We start from the raw sequence: 20,906 nt of genomic DNA, 5'->3' as shown, positions 1-20,906 counted from the left end.
ATATGTTTTAGGTCACAGTGTTATGGCATTGGAGTCAACAACATGCTTCCCTAAAGGAAACTGGGTGGGTTGCTGTCTAGAGACTTCACTCTTGAGTGTGAGCATGACATAAGATAGGGAACTGCTGACAAATAAACAAGACTAGCACTTGGGACATCCAAGTTTGATTCTCAAATTTCTTCAAGCAAATAATTTCTCACCCACTTGCTATCTCTTTCTCAGCATGATTGGAAGCTTTTAGGGTTGTGGAGTTCCTCAGCAGTTACCCAGCATAATGGGACCCCAAGTATATTATTAGGGTCTTTGGCTAACCATGGCACACAAAGGCCAAACAGTGTTTCTAAGGAAAGTTCTCTGCTGAGAGGCTGAATACAAGAAAATTGAATGAGAACTCAAAGGTATCCCAAGTGCCACCAGTTCACAGTCTAAAGAAAAAAAAAAAGAAGCCAAACTGACTGGATCTGGCCAAGTACCTCTGGCTGGTCTTTATCCTTTAACTGAAAAGAAAAGCAATCTTTGCAAAGTGATAAAGCCACCCAAGAATGGCTGCAGTTGTTTCTTTTAAACGAACCAGAGAGAACAGATGGTCTCCTCTCATACTGCCACAAAGGTCAAAATTAGCCACCTCTAAGACTAGCAGGTTCTTGAAATGCTCAAATGCTTGTGTCTGGTCCTTATGACTAATCCACTCTCCCAAACAAGAAAGGTCAAATGAAGAACATCCCTACAAAAACTGCAACTATTCCAAGCCATGGCTGATGTGTAATGCACTCAGACATGGTGTCAACAGCTGCTCCTAAAATGCAATAAGTCAGCCTTTCAAAAGAGTATGTCAGCTTTCACTGTTAGAGCTTTCATATGGATTGCATTTACTCCCCAGTGTTTAAAAACATAATTTTTAAGCATAGAAAATATAAAATGTTTTCCTTACACATTTTGTCCCTTTCACCCAGGCAGCTGCCAAAGAATGTCTCATGTATTTATCTGGTAGCAAAACATCCTAGCCCTTCTTTCACTTTCCTTTTCACATGCTGACAGCTAAACCAAAGTCAGGCCTGTGCTTTCTGAAGTCAGGTACAAATGAGGAATTTCTGATCCCTTTCATAACTTATGCCTCTGAACCACAGTCAGCCTTCCAGAGAGCTGTGGGGTCACGAGTTTTGCCCAACAGACAGGGCACGGATACACTGGGTGACTCTCCTTTGGTCCTGTAACAGGCATGTGGGTACAAATCCCCTAACCATCCCCTACTCTAATCACCAATCTCCCTTGGATACTGCCATTTCAATAAAAAGGCCTATTGGAAATGACAGGTGAAGAAAGCAGCCCAGGCATGAAATGCACTCTAAAGTATATTAATAGAAGGTTGCCAGACAAAACGGCACAAGGCATTTGATCGCATCATCTCAGGCTTGTTGTTCATGCCCCTTTGCATCTGGCTGCGTGATTCCTGCCAGATTCTTGGCTGGAGGAGCAGAGGAGGATTTGCCTGCCTTCCCTAACCCGTGCCGGGCTCAGCTGCAATCATGCAGAGCACTGAAAGAAATCCCTTTGAGTTGGGATTCATTCCGAACATGTAAAACCCAAATGACTGCTTCTCCAAAGTGAATCCCATTTCACAGCAAGTAGGTTATTAGTGTGGAACTCCATACAAGTAGCCTGCATTCAAAAGCCCTCTGCATTATTAATAGAAGATGAGCTTTTGACATCAAAGGAGAACCATTATGTATGCTAAACGGTGGCAAAAATTGTACCCGCACTTCAAACCTTTTCAGCGCTTTGTCCCTTGTAAATCAATCAAGGTTGACAGATGCTTTAAGGAGAGTAATCTTTTCAATGATACTGTCAATGGATAACATAATGGAACATTGTCTCTGTGCTGTGTGAAGACATGGAGCTAGTCAATTATGGACAACACTTCATGCAGCCGCCAGTTTTCACTTGAAGTGCTGCTGCTGAAGTATTATAATCCCAACAAATGGCCGCAGCAGCATACAATGTAAATGAGACCTCCTGAAGCTTTGGAAAATTCATTAGTAACAACAGTGGTCCATTCCCACACTTTCAAACACCAGCCTGGTAATGTTAACGATGCACTTCCCCCCTTCCCTTTGAGCAAGCAGCAGGGCATATTTACATACACTGTTTTAAGTCCTCAGCACATTTCCCCCCCACCCCCCCATTTTGGATTCCCTTCCTCTCTTCACCTGATATTTCCAACGAGTCACATAACCCACATGTCTGGAGGCTGGAAACAAGAAAACAGACCTTCCTACTTGGGGACACATTGTCATTTCACACATGTCAGACAACACTTTGTGGCTGTCCCTTTTTCCAACACTTCTGTCTGCTCATCTGCCCTGGGAAGAATGGCCTGGATGGATGGCAGGGGCAAAGCTTCCAGCCTCAAGAGACCAGTGGGATGTCATGGGGAAGTTGAATGCACCCAGTGCCAGCAGCACCTAGGTAGAACTCTGCTCAAGAATCAAAAGGGAGACTGTGCTGTTTATTTAGTTATTGTCTTCTATTTCCTACGTGATTTTCTCAAAGATTTTCCCTTTGTCAACCAAGGCTTGTGCTAAGAGGAACACTTAATCTCCCGCAGCAGCAGAGAGAAATCCCACACTTGAGCACAGAATCTCTAAACTCCTGTCAATTGCAGGTTTTCATTGCTGTTATCTGTGAATGCCCCTTACCCCTAATGTGTTTTAGAAACAACCAGGTACAGACCAGAAACTCAGTCACTGAGGTCTCGTTGGGTAAGAACAAGCTGTTCCTTGAACCCAACTTCCCCTTTCCCACTCTCCAAGCTGTAAGTATTGGACAATTGAAAATCCTCTTGCAGAAGAGTTTTCTATGGTAATATCAAAGAATTTCAAAATTATACATTCCCTTTGCCACAACTTTCAACAGATGTTACCATATTTTCTTTCAATCTGATTAATTTTACTTCTATTTGCTAGCATATTATTATTTAGAATATGCAATTAAAATCTTTGACAAATTAATATAATATTGTTCAAATTTATTGGAACAATAAAGTTGATCCAGTTGATCAAAAGATCTGAGAAAAACAGGATGTGCTAGTAATTCAGAACCAAAGGTTATTAAACAGGAGATGAAAAACCTGCTTTTGTTCATGTGTCTGATGACATATATAAGATCACAACTTACCACTGCTGGATAAGGCAAGGATAAGAAGGAAGATGGTAGCTAATAATAAATTTTTTAAGTAGGTTTTCATTCATACTGAAATAAAATTCACTCAATCAAATAAAGCCAGAAATTTCTCATAAAGAAAAGATAAAAACTAGGAAAATATAATTAAGAAAAACTGACTTACATAAGAGAAGTCTTCAGCATTCTGACAGAGTAGCTTGGGAAAAACAGCCTGTCGCTGAAATCTTTCCTCATCTTCAAAGATGTTCCCATACATGAAGCCATTCATCATGGTGGAGTGGGCATGGATGTCGATATAGAACTCCAGGTTAATCTTCTGTTGAGGGAAAACAACAACAACAAAACATTCAGCACGAGATAAATCATAACTGAGTTATGCAGGTGAAGCCTCCCATAAATCCAGTCCTGCCATTCTTGAACCCATCCATGGTGCCAGCATCAGGGAGCCACGCTGAAGATCTCACTGTGATGCACACAACCATTCCTGCCTCCCTGTGGGAGCATGTGAAATACAACAAAGGACCATGACAGACATTTCTTTACCTTTTATTGAGAATATTGGAACATTTTGCACAGGACACTGTGCAAAATAGAGCCAAACCATCCTTCATTGTGATACAGGGCTTACTGCCAGTGATAAAAATATGCACCTTCCAGTTCTAGAGCATGATTATTTGGGCATAGCTTTGCCATCTCTGTACAGTTCTGCATTGAATTATGCAGATGTTCCTTTCTGCCAGGTGAAACAGGCTCAAAACTGTGTAAAAAAGACTCCAGTATTTCCTGTGCAGTTTATTTCTGTGTATAAGGAGAAATACTGCAAATATTTTGTCTTCCTCCTCTTTCCAGCAGTAACTCAACAGAACAACCCTCCAAAGCAAGTGCCTGGAATACCTCTCTGCTTGTAGCTCCCTACAAGGATTCTGCACCAACTCTTGCTTTAAAAGAAGACAGCAAGAACCCCTAGCATAGAAATTCCTGCTCTGCCCATACCCTTCCCATGGCATCAGTGGGAAAGAGGGGATGTTCACCTGGATCCCTACACACAGTGCCACCAACAGCACTGTCCAGCACTAAAGAGGGATACCACAGCAGATGCCACTGAATTACCCAATTTCCCCAAACTCTTACAACTTCTGGCCCTGAACAAACGATGTGACAAGCCCATCCCTGTCCCCTGGCCAGCACGGGGCCATTGGGGCTGTCCTGGTGCCCAGAGCTCAGATGTTCCTATCCCAAGAGAAGGCTGGAGAAGAGCTCTGTTGGCAGCACGATGCTCGTGGTGCTTCTCCCTGTACTGAAGCAGAACAGGAGCTCTGCAGCCCCAAGCCTCTCCTGCACACAAAGCTTGCTGGGCTGCTGGGGAACACTGAGCTATGGGACAATGCAGGGTGACAGGAAGACAGGCTGGGTCGTGCAGCTCATGTGACAGCAGCCTCAGCTCTTCTAGAGCCTCTGATGGGGGGAGAACATCATTTGGTATGTGACACTAATGTAATAGAGATTTACTTTCCCCTGGCAGAAAACCAGTGTACAATACACAGCGACTGCTGACTTTAATTAAACAGCCTAGAGAAAGTAATAATGTATCTTATTAAGCCTCTGCTATGTTAAAATGTTAGCTAATGCAATATCAATATCTGACCATGCTTCATAGGAAAGGGAACATTTGATTGTGTTTGACTCTAATACAATGAATTGTTTGCTCCTGCCAAAACATTCTGCTGTGCTAGAGAGGACCAGCCCTGCAATAAAGCACACATCTGCTATTTGGAGATACAGCACTGAGGAGAAAGATTAGCATTGACAGGCTGAAACACCACACAGGATTTTCTTCCTCTCCAAGCATACAGAAATTAAAAACCAAGATTAAGTAATACTATTTTCATGAGATAATTTCCCCATCACAAACAGAATTTGATGAGATCAGATGCACACTGGCATATCACCATAAAACAGAACATGTTGTAGAGTCTCAAAACAGTGATTTGATGAAGTGAGCAGATAATCTAGTTAAACTGGGTATTTGTAAAGCATGAATGTCCTTCACACAGAAGTCAGTGACCTAAGTCATACTTATTTTAGAACAACCAGACAGAATTCTTTATAGGAAATAGTTATTACTAACATAAAATAATCGAGAAGCACAGTGAGATATATAACAATGGACTAGAATAATTTGTGACTTAAGACAAATAAAATTGCTGGTGCAACCTGCAGGATTTGTGGTATGTCATGGTGTACTTATTTATTCATGGTTTTCAAGTTATTTCCAAAAGAAGGTGGCCACAAACAGATGCAGAGGCACAGATTACTAAGATAATTTTCCACAGGCTATCCAGCAAGAAATTCACCTGCAGAACATGAGTGACCTGAGCCTCAGCTTAGTATTCAATTATCAATTTATCCAGTCTAACACAGTGTCACTGGAGTATTTTCTAAACTCTCCTAGGACCTTCACTCAAAAAAATTGTTGGTAGAAGTGTCACAGAGAATATTAGAAAGTCTCCTGGTGTGCTGAAATTTCCTTGAAGATCTTTTCTTGTTCACTAAAACTATTTTAAAATAATCTAGTAGCAATGGTTATTTGTGAGGGAACAGTGTCCTTCACAGATGTCCCCTTCACCTAAAGATTAAGCTTCCAGATCCCTTATTTGGAAGCTGTGGCATTAATCAGGTAGCTCATCACCCAAACAAGTGTTAAAAAACATTTTTCAAGTCATCCATTTCAAGATAATTAAAACATAATTTCTTAAGTTAGCCCACAATGACTATTAATCTGGAGTTTTTTTCTGGTCTTTGTTCCTTAGCCTCCAAATGAACGCATAAAAATCTCTATTTCACACATTCCTGTGCACTAAATTTAGTCCAAACTTGTAACTGTCCATCCTATTCAGCATGTTTTTAAACATTGCTAGAGTAATTGCTAGTTAGATGTACCACTTCCAGACACTGCTGTGTGTAAGCAGAAAAGCATTTCAGTGTTTCACATTTCTCCTCCTCACATTCATTACTTTATCAAAGGGAAACATGTTCAGCATTCTCCATTACAGAACAAAATAATTCAGTGTATTGTTGATATAACACATGAGTTCCTAATGGAAAAAGTCCTCTTATTCCCAGACACAAAGTTATTGTGGCCTTAAAATGGACAATTATAGCTCAGTCACTGGGACATTAAAAGTTTGCCACCACGTGCCTCAAGTGGTAGACCAAGCAGCAGAGAATGTGTTGGCACTCAAGCTTCACAAGAATTATGCTATGGTCCCAAACAATTATCATATTTCTGCTTCCTCTTCAGATTCATAGGTGCTTTACATGTAGGAACTGCTTCCCCCACTGCCATACAACAAATTGAAGCAGGGGAATAAAGTTTTATATTTCAGTTGAAGCACTCTGGAAGATTTTGACATAATTAACTAATCTCCAGCAATTCAGGTCAGATCACAGAATTAACATTTTATGAAATATATTATGTCACCTACTGATGGCAATTTCAGCAAAGTCAGCAGAGAGGTGACCTCCTGAAATTGTTGCTCTTGGAGATAGGAGAACTTTAGTGGGAGAATTAAGTAAATAAACATACGTTTGCATTTACATGAGCACATGCAAACACACTTAACCCACTGCTATCTGCTGTCATGCCCCAGGGGTATCTGCCAGTATCTACACACCACAACCCACCCCCACCAGGGCTTCTCTTGCTGCAGCACCTGCAAGTGAGAGAGGGAATAAATTTAGATGTGGTTCAAAGTCTCATAGTCACATTTTCTATAGCCTTTATGCAGAAAATAATGAATAACTAGACTCCAATGGCTCTGGATACCACAGCTGCCTTCTGAGAGACTTACCAGCTACATCCTACAATATGATATTAAACTCATCATTTTCTGCTTTAGAGGTAGAATGCAAAATGATTCAGATGCCTTATAAAAGTCATCATGCAATTTAATTCTCTCAAGTGTCTTTTCTTTGTGCTTACAAGCAGTGGCAGAGTTTCTTAAGTAAAGCTGTAATTACCTGGATGACCCAGGTTACAGAGCTCCAGAAAACAAAGGCAGACTTGGTCTTTCTTTTCTGAGTCTCAAAACAGAAATCACTTACTAGACTGACACAGACAATGATTGAACCCCACTTCTTTGGAAAGAAAAGATTCTTTCCCTTGAAAAGAATGGCTTTTTTCTCTTCTTACCACTTACCATATAAACATAGCATAAATAAACAAGCAAATGAATTTCTGCTCTAAAGTTCATTTGAATCCCTATTGTTGTGACATGCATTTTCCTACTGAGTTAGTCTGAAGTTTCTGTCAGCTTGAGAAATGGATATATATACATATAAAATTCATACATATAAATTAGGGGGTGGTGAAAATGAAAGAAATAATGAATTAAGAAAAAAAACCTCACATTGTCAAGAGAGGAAATAGTTAAAGTATTACAGAAGTTGGTTCATGATGGCACAGAAAGTTTTGAGAAAATATATTCTCATTTGCCTGCACTTTTATTTCCTTCACTGAATGCCTTTTGGAAGGTCAGTAATTAAAGAGTGAAAGGAAAGAAGTATGTTAATAGCTAGTGCTGATGTGACCACACTTAGACTTTGAACAGTGCAATTATGACTCTTAAGAAAACAGAGATTTAATAAATAAATAAATAGAAGTCAGTAAATGCTGTAATAAAAGGATAAGTGTGCATTGAGCCCAGAACATGAGCCACTAGAGAGACAAGTGATGCAGGAAGAAGCCAGCTCTGTCCACCAGCTGTCACTTCAATATGGATTTTATTAATTCTTGGGCATAGCAATTGGTTTAGAGAGAGAGGCATCCAAAAGCCTTCTACACTCCAATATTTCATATAGGGGATGGGGTAAACTCCTTGCAATGTTTTACACAAGCTACTAAACATGGGCTGTCATTTTTTGCAAGGAAGGGAACAGCCTCCAGGCAGAGTTTGTGCTCTTGCTGCTAAACCACTGCTTGGAGTAAATGGACATTCAACAGCTGGCTCAGCAGATGGAGTTTGCCCCTTTTCGTTCAGAAGACATTCAGAAATTCCCAGAAGAATGGCTCCTTTGATGCTTCCTCAGGTATCTCTCTGAAGAAAAATTCCTCAAAGAATCTCAAAAGAAAATTTTGCATGTGTTTCTAAGACATCCCTTTTGACATAAACACATTGCTACCTCAGGATTAGTTATTTTGGCAACACTTGCAGTGGTGACACCAGAAAACACAGGAGCACAAAGTTCTCCTAAGGAAAATGAAGGAAAACTGAGCATTCAGCATCACATGGCCAGCAGTCCACATTCAGCTACAAAGCACCACTCCTTCCCCCTTCAGCACGATTGAATTGTGCCTGGTGCTTTGAATTGCTCTTTGGAGATGTGTGACACTTGTCTCCTTCTGGCTTCCCAAGGGAACATGAGGTGGGATTCAAACTGTCTGGATATGGTACACACATTTTTCAAGCTTGAAATGCCTGCATTTGAATGCCTGGTAAGATGAATTTTAACCAAATGAATCTTCTTAGCTCTACCTTCTCCCCATATTTCCCCTGCCACCCTAAAAAAACATTAATTCATTCCGCATTTTCCTCTGCTATCCTTTATATAACCTTTGACAAGTCAGTCCTACAGAATCAACCCCAGTTTTTTTCAGACAATGCAAACCACACCTTATTAGAGGCACTATTTCAGATTTATGCCACTCCCCTTTTGTAACCATAGGGACAACATCTTTCTCCTTCCATTCATCATCTCACAGACCACCTGCTCATTCACCTCTGTAAACACCATGGCAACAAAGCATTTATTTACACAAGAAATTAATAGTAGGAAAGGGAGTTACTATTTTTAAAAAAACCTTAAGCAAAAAAAGGTTTCCTCATCTTGCTTCCAGAGAAAAGAACATGCCAGTTTAGAACCACTCTTGTTCTTGCAGATATGAAGCACAAAAGACAATTTTGCTTTTTCTGTAGGCACCTTTACAGTCTGACAATGTCTTTTAAGTGTCCCTTGCCATCACTGACGTTGACCTTTCAGCAACTCTTCATAACACTTCAAGCATTTTTTTTCAGAACATTTCAATGGTATTCCAGGAGCTGTTGTCTCTCAGAATGAACCATTCCAACCCAATTGCTATTCAAATGTAACTATTTACCAACTCTGTTTCATGGCAAATAATAATAAATAATGATACCTCTTAATAGCAGGAGTAACGTGGCATGACTCCCTAGAGCCTCAGAGTGGATGGAGAAGAGACCTCTGTCTGTGGGTCAGCAAGAGGATGGAAGCCCAGCAGTACTGCTTTCCTGCCTGCCTTAAAAAGCAAGGGATGCTTTTTCCCACAGAAGAACAGGAACTTGGACCCTACTCTGGTGTGCCCATCAGTCACCCCAAAAGGAGCTGAACTCGGAGTCCTGGCCTCAGAGTGGGAGGTCAGCAACATGCATATTCTGATCCTGGCTTGTTATCTGCTCGCTTCTCTCACCTGCCAGGGCAGATAACAACACCTCCTGAGGATTAGCTGACGTTTGGAAAGCACTTTGAAGATATAAAGCACCACAGTGCAAGTGAAGTGTTAATTCATCTGCCGGGCTGATTCGCGCGACCCCTCTGCAGAGACGTCCAGTTAATGTCAGCTCTGGCAGGTTTTGCATCCAGGCACCTGTTCACCAGCCCCTGGACTGAAGCCAGCAATTCACACAGGACACAGAAGAGCTGTCAGATGGCAGCAACATTTGGTCATGACAGGCCTGAATTGGATTTGAAAGGGTGACCTGGAGGTGAAAGGCTCTATCAAGAAGCCACTTCTGTCCAAATTCATATTAAATTAGAGAGGTTCCAAAGAGACAATGTTAAGACCCAGATCAAGTTTAGGCAAGACTTTTGGCTCAGCTGCATGGACAATTCTTGTATAATTTTTACTCTAAATGATTATGACCAGAAAATATACTCATATGGATTTAGGGTCTGACCTCAAGCCAAAACTAGAAGTGTGAGTCTGAAGAAGGACAGTCCTTGTTCTGTCTCCTCCCTCTGTCCCTCATAAGAAGCAAATGTGCACATACACTCAGCACCATTGTTTTTTGACCTTCACAATTTCTGATATCTTTTCCTTGCCTGAATTATTAGAAAAAACTGCAGTGGGGCTGAACAGCATCTTGGGGCATTACTCATCCCAAGCTTTGCTGGTTTTAGTGGTCTCTGCCCATCTCTGCCCACTTGGGTGCCACCAGCAGATGACCCACAGAACAAGCTTTAGAAATCCTCCCTTGCTCACTCCACTGCTGCTGAACAGCATTGGCTCTACAGAAAGAGGGCTCTTCAGAAAAGACAAGTGGCAAAAGAATCAAGGGCTTTTTAGAAGAGGGAAGAAATCCTACTATAAAAGAGAATAAAAGAAAGAATAAAATAAAGAAATCAAGAGGGAAAGAGCGAGTAAAGGAAAGGCAGAGAGAAGCTGAGGCAGGAACTGTTACTTATTCTCTTATAATTAAAGCAAGAAAATTAGGTTATGAAACAGAAATACCTAAATGACCATGTTTTCACTGGGTAATTAAATTTAGCTCTGGTCTGGTTGTGAAGGTTCTCTCAGCTGAAATGCTCCCAGTCGCTGTATTGAAGGTTTTAGCATGCCTTGTGCTGTTCCTTAGACAGCCACTTGCTTGCTGTGTGACAATACACAAGTCCTTTAATATCTTCAGGCATCATTAATTGCTTCTTATACGCCTGCAACTATATTAAGGTCAAGAATTCCTGTTCAACTATTCACTTCATAGCAGTATTAATAGCTTTGTGTTTTACCACTAACTTTTAATTATACCTCTGCAGAACCCTCAAACCAAGGAGCACAGACTTTACAAGTACATAAATAAGGCCCAAAGACATTGCCTGCTTCTCCTCTAATTACAAAGGCAAAGAGTGGTAGACTAAAAACAATGGCTAGGAGTTATGGCTCCCTGTCCCCTAATTTCCTAGGAACTCTTGCAGTTGGACAAATTGTGTGTAGGCAAATCAAACTCTTTAACTACCAGTTTCTCTAGTCTCTCAAATAATATATATCATTATTCACTATTTCTTACTAAATAAGTAGCAGCTGGCAGAATATAAAGTCATCAGGCAGAAGACCAAAGGCAAACAAAATGAAGTGTTTTTTAAATTAGCTTATTCTGAAGCACTCAGTGACACCAGATTTTGGCCAAAACACAGGTGAACAGAAAGATCAATTAGATAAATTCAAAGAAAAATTATGTTACTACACTCCAAGCAGTGAATAAAACTCCTTGAACATTAAATCCAAAATTACACATTATCAGGAGCCTTGCTCTCTTCTTAGTCTATCCCTTAGCATCTGCAATAAGATTCTGAGCCAAATAGACCCTGGGTGTGATGCAGCATCACTGTTCTTATTTTCCAATTACTCCTTAATTTATACTACAGAATGAGACTTCTGTAGTTCTTAAAAAGGTAAAGTGTTGATTGGTGGTGAAAAATATGTGTATTTCTACAGTTTAAGCTAAATCTCTAAAATGAGATTAGACAAATTACTCTAAGGTAGATGCTGATCTGTATAAAGCTTTCAGCTCAACAAGCCCTAAAACAATGAGAACTGTAAGCTGGACATCAAAGGTAAAGTTCCATTTTACAGATGTAAAATATTTTAAAGAGGTCCCCGAATTTTCCCACCTATCCAGAAAACCAGATAAATTAGACTTTTTAGAGGACCTGTAAGGGTTGCTTTTATTTTGCACACATCAGCGTGGAGTAAGAAGCAAAAAAACCATACCTGGATGGAAACTGCAAAGCTGCTCAGTCAGGTGGGAGAACAGCACCACCTGAGTCATTCAGAGGTTAGGTGGGCCTCTGTTTGCTTGAGAAGACAGGAAGGCTGTGGATGGACATTGTGCACATGCTTTTCCAGGGCACTGACAGCTGAAAGCCAAACCAACTCTTTCTGTTCACCCTCCCAGCACAGCCTGGCCACAGGCAGGAGCTGTCCATGGTCATTAGTTTTGCTCTGTTCCCTTGCAGGTTGAGCTTTTCTTTTTTCCTTCCTTGTGCTCAGGGTGAGCACATCGAGGAAGAGATAAAAGTGAAAGCTGATAAACAGGAACACAACGACACTGAAAGAGATTAGGAACTGTACAGCAGACATAAATGCTGACGGGAGGGATGGCATGCAAATACCAAACAGAATTCACCCTGGTGCTGTCTTGCTGACCCAGGATTCATCCACAATGGGAAGAACAGGTTTTCTTGGCTTTGTCCTACTCAGAGACAGCCCAGCATAACATTTTGTACCAAAATGTGGGATGTTTTCTCTGAGCTTTACATCTAGCAGTATTTATGGTCTGCACAGTGCTATAAAAGCTAAAATGTAATGCACATTTTGGAAGGGTCTGCCATTACAACTGAAAGCACAACATATCATGCCTTTTCCTGGGCATTTTATCAGCATCAGTTGTATATGGAACTTTTTTCTCCAAAATTCCCCTACTCCTACTTGGCCAAAAGGTGTCCTGGGCTGCACCAAAAGCAGTGTGGCCAGCAGGCAAGGGAGGTGATTCTTCCCCTGTACCCTGCTCACCTGGAGTGCTCTGTACAGTTCTGGGGCCCCCAACATGAAAATGACACAGAACTGCAGGAGTAAATCCAGGGGAAACCACAAAGATGCTCAGAGGGATGGAGTACCTCTCCTGTGAAGCCAGACTGAGAGAGGTGGGATTGCTCAGCCTGGAGAAGGAAAGCCTCCAGGGAGGACTTATAGCACCTTTCAGTACCTCCTTAGGGTGACAAGCTGGAGAGGGACTTTTGACAAGGATGTGTAGTGCAATGACAAGGGATAATGGCTCAGAGTTAGAGGCCAGGTTTTGATTAGATACTAGGAAAAAATTCTTTACTGTCAGGGTGGTGAGGCCCTGGCACGAGTTGCCCAGAGATGCTGTGGATGCTTCATCCCTGGGAGTGTCCAAGACCAGGCTGGATGGGGCTCTGAGCAACCTGGTCCATGGAAGGTGTCCCTGCCCATGGCAGGGTACAGGAACAAGGTGATTTTTAAGGTTCCTTTCAACCGAAAGCATTCTGTGATTCTGTGGTATTACTGCAGGCAATAATGTCACCTTGTGCTCCTCCTGTCAGACCAAACAGCAGGACAGCTAACTGTGCCTGTAAGTAGAGTCACAACATCTCAAAGACAATGTTTCCCCTGAAAGCACATCCTGGGGACTACTATTTTTTAGTATTTCAAACAGAAAGAATATTCAGTTCTTGCAGAAGATCAGGGGACTCAAGATTCAGCACAGTGCTGTAGAAAATAAGTGACAATCTCAAGACCACCCACCAGGGCATACCTAACAAAGGTATGGTAGGACTCAGAATATTTCCCACCTTAGACAGCAGCAGCTGACCCTCATGATCAGTGGTTGACTTAGAGATTCAGGCAGTTTCTGCATGCTTTTTCCTCCTATATTCACGTTTATAAGGATGTCTATGTGTAAAAATGCATCTTTAAGTACAAATATTTTGAACTTGTTTTCATCCTTCTCTTCTGTATCTATTACAACTGTCTGTAATGGACAACAAAGCAATTTGCTCTGAACTGTAAATAAATCAGACCAACATTTAATCCTTGCTCTCTTAAATGTTGCATGGTCACTGATGGTTTTCAGGTTGAGCATTATGAACAATATTGTGATTTAACCCTCCCAGGCAGATAAGCCCCACAGAGCCACTCACTCCCTCTGAAGTGGGCTGGAGAAGAGAATCAAGAGGATGAAAGTGAGGAAGCAAGGTTTGCTCTCTTATTCCAACCACAGACCACATAGCAAGGCAGAACCCAACTCCAAGCAACAAAGTCTCACACAAAACTTTGGCAGACAACTCATGGGCAAAGCAAACTTTTGGTGAACTTGCTGTGCTTTTCCATAGTTTCCCTGACAGTTTCCTCCTCTCCACACTCCTACACACCACACTGTGAGTTGCAGAAAGTCCAGAGCTGTACTTTAACTTTGGATTTCTCTGAAGGAAGGAGGTTGCTGCTATCTCTGATGGTTGGAACCTGATCCTGTCATCATTAACTTTCTCAGAGACTCTTCATTTGCTGAATATTGGTCTGTAATAAGAAGCAGGAAGGATAGGCATTTTTATAGCAACTACCTGCCAACAGATTTCAATTCTTTATCCCTTCAAAATCCCACATCTGTCCATGTCTCCAGGCACTAGTGGAAGAAGCTCTGCATTAGTTATTTTTATTATCAACATAAAAATCTTTCCATTTATTTATTTATTAAGGAGAAAAAAACAGCTATCTACAAAACTCAGTTCATTTTGTCCTTAGGCAGACATTTAAAGCTGTCTGCCAATGTCTTTTCTTAATAAAAAAATAAGCTAAAGTCTTTATTACACACTGTGTAACAAAATGCAACCAGCTACATTCACCCAGCTGAGACATGCACCATCCATCTATCAGAAAAGACTGTTGTCATCTGCTAAAGAAGGTGTTCCTATCCTATACCTGAACTTGGCCACTTAAGCTGCACCAGCCAGACCCCCCAAAAAACCCTACGGTGAGGTTGGGTCTTTGCTTTTGCCTTTTAGACTGTGATATGATGAAGGCTGAAAAATACAACTCAAACTACTTCTGCACCTTGCACAAATACCCCTTGGACCCTCATGCGAGGACATGGTAGGTGATGCATCTTCTGTCCAGAATTTTGTGGCCTATATCAGAGGGATATATCCCCATATCCCTGAAAAGCAGGAAGGATTTGGAGCCCTGGCTGGCATATGTGGCAGAGCTGCTGCCTGCTCTCTTTCTAGGCTAGTGACTGGCATGTTAAACCCAAACAACACATCTTAGACTGACACAAGATGAAGCACATTAGGCAGATGGCATGTTTTTTCTGCACAAGCCAGTGCCAGAGTATTTCCTCCTAATGATCTTCTGTTCTTGTTCTCACAGCAAAATTAGTTTTAAAGCAAAGAGAAACAACCAAAAAAAAAAGTATGTAGCATGATGAGAGCAAAGATTACTATGTGGGAAAATATCAACAGCAGGGTTTTGTTCTCTCAGTTCCATGGCTTTTATTTATAAATATATATATATTGTTTATAAAAACAAACACCCTATTTTGTCAGACTTGAAAAGTCAAAATTTACATTTAAATGGAGACATTTAGCTGCGTTTTTTTCTCTCTCTCATCTCTTGAATGCAGAGTACAAAAGATTAAAAACTCTCAATTTTCCTAAATGGATGGATAACAGGTGAACTTTGCATTCTGAGAGCTATTCATTTAGTGAACAATGTTCAACTCAGCAAAGACCAAAGCCCAGCTGATCAAGGGGAAAAGAGCACTGGCTACTAGGCCTGACACAGATTTGCTCAACAGCTGAGACCAGGAGAAGCTGTGAACCCATTGTGTCCTGATCCCAAGGAGGAAATTATGCCATATACAGCTCCCTGAGGGCAGCACCTACATTTCCTGATGTACAGTGGATCACTATCCAACCAAAAATCGCTGCAATTTTAGAGATTGCAGTGCTACAATAGCCTGGTCTCATTGCCAGAGCTACTGCAGATGTTTAAAATGTGAGGTGGTCTGCTTGTAAGAGAAAATGAGAAGACTTAAAACAAGTCCATAATTGCATGGCATTAAAGCCATTGTAAAATATCAAAGTGGATACAAATACTGTGATGACCCTTAAAGCTTGCTACCAATTACCTTCCTTTAATTTTTTTTTTTCTTTTCTTTTTCTTGTTTACTTCCTGGCCAGGAAAATAATTACTAATTTTAAGAAAGGAGTCTATCAAACAAGGACAAGTGCAAGGAACGTGCTCAGATAATGCCATCCTAGTCCATGCAAAAGTGCAGTAGCAGCTCATTCAATTCTGGGCTGGGCTTCTCCTCTCTGGCTTTTGCTAACATAGAGCTGATCCACAGTGTTAAAAGGACACAAAGGCAAAATGCTAACCTCACGTTCTTTAAAACAAGGGTTAACCACAGATCCAACCACCCTTTGTAGGGTCTGATTTTAAATGCTTTTAACAGTTTCTCATGTCTTACACTAAGTGAAATGCATCTAAAAAACCCCCACTCACAAACCAAAAAAATCCCCAACCACCTACTCCTCCCCCCCAAAAAAAAACCCCAAAACCAATTCCCCCCCACCCACCCTCCAAAAAAACCCAAAAAAACCAAAAAAAACCAACTAAAAAACCCCATAAAAACCCTCAGGAATAGTAATAACTGTTTGGAAAAGGCACAGACACAAAATCAAAATACCTGGGAGGCAAATGTGCTATCACTCTGTACCCAGCAGTAGGAAATTACTGACTCATTATTTTTAAAAAGTTGCAAACAGTGTTTCTAGACTCCCAGGACCAGAAGCTATCCCAATGACATTCCTGCTGGGACATGTAGTCTGACGTTCACCCATCATCTCATTGGTCCCTCTGTCTTTGGAGAGTTTCTGGTACTCTCACAAACTGCACAAGAATCCATTTAAGAAACAAATGCTGCCAGATTTTCTAGCAGTTCCCAACTTAAAAGCATTATGAAAAAAAAAATACAAGAGAATGGAATATATTAAAGCAATTGATTCTGAATTTAAGCCTTATCCTGAGATTAAAAGGATTTTAACAGAGACAGCAGAACAGATATCACAATATATGAAGAACCTGTGTCTAGGTTTTCTCCTCAAACAACCAGGAGCATCTGGGAGTATTTGGTTCTATCTGGAGCAATGACTTGACTGGTATCCATGTGGTACTAATCCAAATAGTCTGAGAAGTCTGCATGAGGAATGGATGAGCAATGGCTCCTTTCCCAAACACACCTCTCTACAGCTGTGTCCATCCCTGTACCCCAAATATGAAGCAGAGCATGAAGTTATTGCTGAGATCACTATGCCATTGCTACAGCTGCTGCAATGATGTGTCTGGACACAGACTTAACACAGCCAAAAAGCAGGAGAATTTTACTTCAGGCAACCCTTAGGATAAGATTTCAGCCTCCAAGAGATACCAGCTTGATTCAGCCCTGAGTTCTCATGAAAATATCACAGGATGCAATGAAACATCCCCTTTTGTTGCCGTTTCCTACCATGACCTGTTCTAACAATACTACACAAATGTTGGTTTATTTACACATTTCTTGTGGCACCCATGCCCACAGCTTTCAAATCTGACATCTGTTAATTCCATACAAGTGAACTCAGCTGGTCAAGAGGATATACAGTAATATAAAATGTCAGCTTTCATATTCTCTGGCTAAAGCCAGCCATGTAATCAGGCACTCTTTATGATGGGCATATCACAGGTAAGCAGTGATGAAAAAGTTTATCAGATACCAAAGGCCACTGAAACACACTCCTGACTGCCTCTCTAGGAGTTTTTCAATCAGTGGTCCCAAACTTGGCACATAGTTATCTCAGCTGGTGAAAACATGAATCTTTCTGGGTTACCTTCAAGCCCTAGCAATAGTTAGCATGCCCTTGAATTAACCTTGAATTTTACCCAAGGGAAAAACTGTGTCATGTATTGAAACAGGCAGTGCTGACTGGCTGCAGAGTGGGAACTTTGGGACAGAACAGGGCCAGTGAAGATAAAATACAGATTCCTTCCTCCTGCTCCTCCTGCTGAGGGCTGGACAGGGCTCAGCCAGCTGCTCTGGTCCTTCAAGGTGTGGCTACTAAGCCCAAAGGGCCAGGCACCAAGTAAAGCAGAATTACATCTCATGCTGAATACCTAACATCTCTGGAATGGCTTCTCTGCTCTGGGCTGGCTGGGTGACCACTGGGTCTATGTGACGCTTCTCTGATTTACCTGAAACACTTTTATTTAAACTAGGTATTCCCAACTTTTTTGTGGGTTTTTTTCCCCAGCAAAAAAGATTCTTGTATTCTTTTTAATAACCAATTTGTGGGGAAAGGACTTTCAGAAATAGTATCAGAGTACTCCATGTTTTTACATCCACAAATTTCCCTGCACAGGATAGATCTTCCTCACATAATGGTTCCTGTTCCTCCACCCACCCCAAAATAACCGCACAAGCCAACAACCTTCAGCTTTATGTGCAGCAGTTTGACAACACCACAGTCTTAATCTGCATCTGGGAAGCAGAGACATAAAGGACAGTACCAGTGAAGAGAAGCAAAGCACCATTACCATTCAAGCCCGATTCCTCTTCTGTGCCAACATGCTGAATTTGTACTCAAACCACCACAACTAAAATTGTGCTGGGCTGCTCACCTGGAAAAATCATTAAATATCATCATACCATGTTCTGAGTGTTGTTCTTTTCTTTTTTTTATTTAAGTTTGTTCTGGTTTTTGTTTGTTTGTTTGTTTTCTTTTCTTTTTGTCTTTTCTTCTTCTGGTTAATAGGTTTTGTTCTTTGAGGTGAGGGCATTTTTTGAGTTGCTTTCAAAAGTTCTCCAGGTTCCAGTAAATGACACTGGGTTGTGCATAAAGCTGTGGCATTTTATTCTCTAATACCAGGAAATTAATATGCACGCATTTTACAGTTTTTTTATCTTGTGAATATAAAGATGAATCAAAGCATCAAAAAGAAAGAAAGTGGGCTTCTTTTTTCTTGCCTAAGTTTTCTGAGACTCAATAATATTGTCAGTTGCTCTTTCTCTCCTGCTTCTATTTTGTCTTAAGGCTCTGCATCTTGGAAGACTGTGAAGCTGCTGTGTGATTTTTATCTCCATGATTAAAGTGTTACACTTTATTGAGCTCTTTGCATCAGCACCAAAATCTGCAATGCAGGATTTTACATAACCCTTCATTTTCTCCTCACACCATTACTGTTATTAACCTGGTCGCAATAAACAGAAAATACAGCTCGGCTCATGATGTACTCCTGATTTTGTGTGTGTGTGTGTGTATGTGTGCATAACAGAAAAGGAAAAAGAAGAAAAAGAATAGAAATGAAAGGGCCTCCACCCTGTGAATGACTAGGAATGGCTGCATAAACTTGTCTTTTCCTTAAAGAACAATCTCAGCCTTTCAGAGTTAAAAGAAATACTGTGCTGGATCTTCTGCATGTAAGGATTTCTTCCAAAATAAAAGATCAAAAAACATAACATCCAAACTATTTCCAGATTCTCTAACTCATTATTATTCTTCATTGGACTTCTCAAATGGAAGATTTGATTGATATCCTACTTTGGGATGTTGCACGTTTCTTTGTTTAAATGACAAAGATCATGAGATTTGCCAAGAGGACACCAAGAGGGGTTGGAAAGCAGCTGAGGAGCTGGATGTGCCAGCACAGGCGACCTTCCCACTCCATCAGTGGGTGGAACCTGTGTGTTTCACAGACACAAGATCTCTGAGTTCCCAGGAAAACAGTGTGAGTTAAATATCCAAATGTGTAGGAATCTGGGTTACTGTCAGAGAGTCTCTTTTTGCTGAGGCAGGAGAGACCTGCAGGTTGTGGAGCACAGACATCTAGATGTGTAAGCAAGACTACAGGAGCCATGAAAAGAGAGATGGGTCATCCATGAACAGATGGTCACCAAAATTTGATCAAAGCCCAGTGGGGGAGAGAGAAAGAAAGGCAGTATGGGGAAAATGGCATGTCCCAGAGAGGGCCTTCAGAGACAAAGTCAGGTTGGGTATGGCCTGACAGAAATGCTTCAGGAGCTTAGGCATCACCTTCAAAATAAAAATAAGGAGGCCAGGCTTCCTAGACTTGCTCTTCCCTTTAGATAACAGAAGCTCTTCTTCCTGAAATGCTGAGGTGGGTGGTTGGGGGATATCCTAAAAACCTGTGCCAAGCTGTCTTCACTCAGGTGCTGCAGCTCCATGAACTGCACTGTGCTGCCACAGCAGCCCAAGGCACCTCCTCCCAGGAATGGTCAGGAAAAGTCACTGCAGACTGGGCCCAGTGGCACTGCTATAGCTTACCCTGAAAAGTTCTGGTTATTTTTGAAGGATTGTTTTGTTTTTTAACCCAAGAGAAATATTTTAGAAAGCTTGCCAAGCTTTTGCCCCCTGCTTATGTGGGTTCCTGCTCTTTACTCATGCTATTTATTTTGTACTTGCTCTTTACTCAGTTTACTACAGTTTGAAATATAGCAGAACATTTTTCAGTTCGTCAGTGTGTTGTTTGCTGTCAAGGAGACAAAATGTTACTACTTTCCTCTGGAGAAGCTTAGGACATGATGGATGAAATGTCACAAATAATTAGACTTTTCTTATGAATTACATTTTTTAAACTTCTGTTTGCATGTCAGCAGGTAGGTTACAGATAGGCTGCACTGAAGGACCTGGGGAAATTTTAGTTCTCTGGGAACAGCAGTAATGTAATATCTGATAAGCCAGCTGAGACAAACTTTAAAAACTTCTACTGTGGCAATTTGGGGCTATGAAAGATCTGAGTCCAGTGGCAGAATCAAAAAGGTCTGATCCAGTTCCTGAAGAGCATGGACATGATTAGGGATTTAAAGATTGCTCCACACAATCTGACCTAAGTCCATCCACTGCAGTCTCTTGTTTCTGACAGTGATGTCTTGTGGCACTGTTAAGCCCTACATGATACAACACCCAGTGATAATCTAAATAACTATCAGGCTTGGAGGAAATAAAAACTGCAGTTCACTTTCACACTTTGAGCAGAGATGTACTGCAGATAGGCAGATACTCAGATTGCATAAAATTATCTAGGAGACAGACATGAACAAAGCCTCCAACTCTGAACTCTCCCTGCATAACTGGTCTAC

The 20,906-nt window shown here is 41.1% G+C and overlaps 1 protein-coding gene across 3 annotated transcripts in view; it reads right to left on the bottom strand.

Moving 5' to 3' along the window:
- Positions 1 to 20,906, bottom strand: part of BEND5 (BEN domain containing 5) — an 879,444-nt gene that overhangs the window by 89,464 nt on the left and 769,074 nt on the right. For all 3 annotated transcript variants that reach the window (XM_085585667.1, XM_085585666.1, XM_021529103.4), the window contains one exon: positions 3,344 to 3,496. In XM_085585667.1, the coding sequence (XP_085441793.1) occupies positions 3,344 to 3,496 (153 nt within the window). The remainder of the gene's footprint in view (positions 1 to 3,343; positions 3,497 to 20,906) is intronic.

The sequence above is a fragment of the Lonchura striata genome, chromosome 8 (assembly GCF_050655825.1).
Source record: "Lonchura striata isolate lonStrDom1 chromosome 8, ASM5065582v1, whole genome shotgun sequence".
Lineage (NCBI taxonomy): Eukaryota > Metazoa > Chordata > Aves > Passeriformes > Estrildidae > Lonchura > Lonchura striata.
The sequence above is the reverse complement of the archived record's forward strand: the minus strand, read 5'-3'. Positions and strand labels throughout refer to the sequence as shown.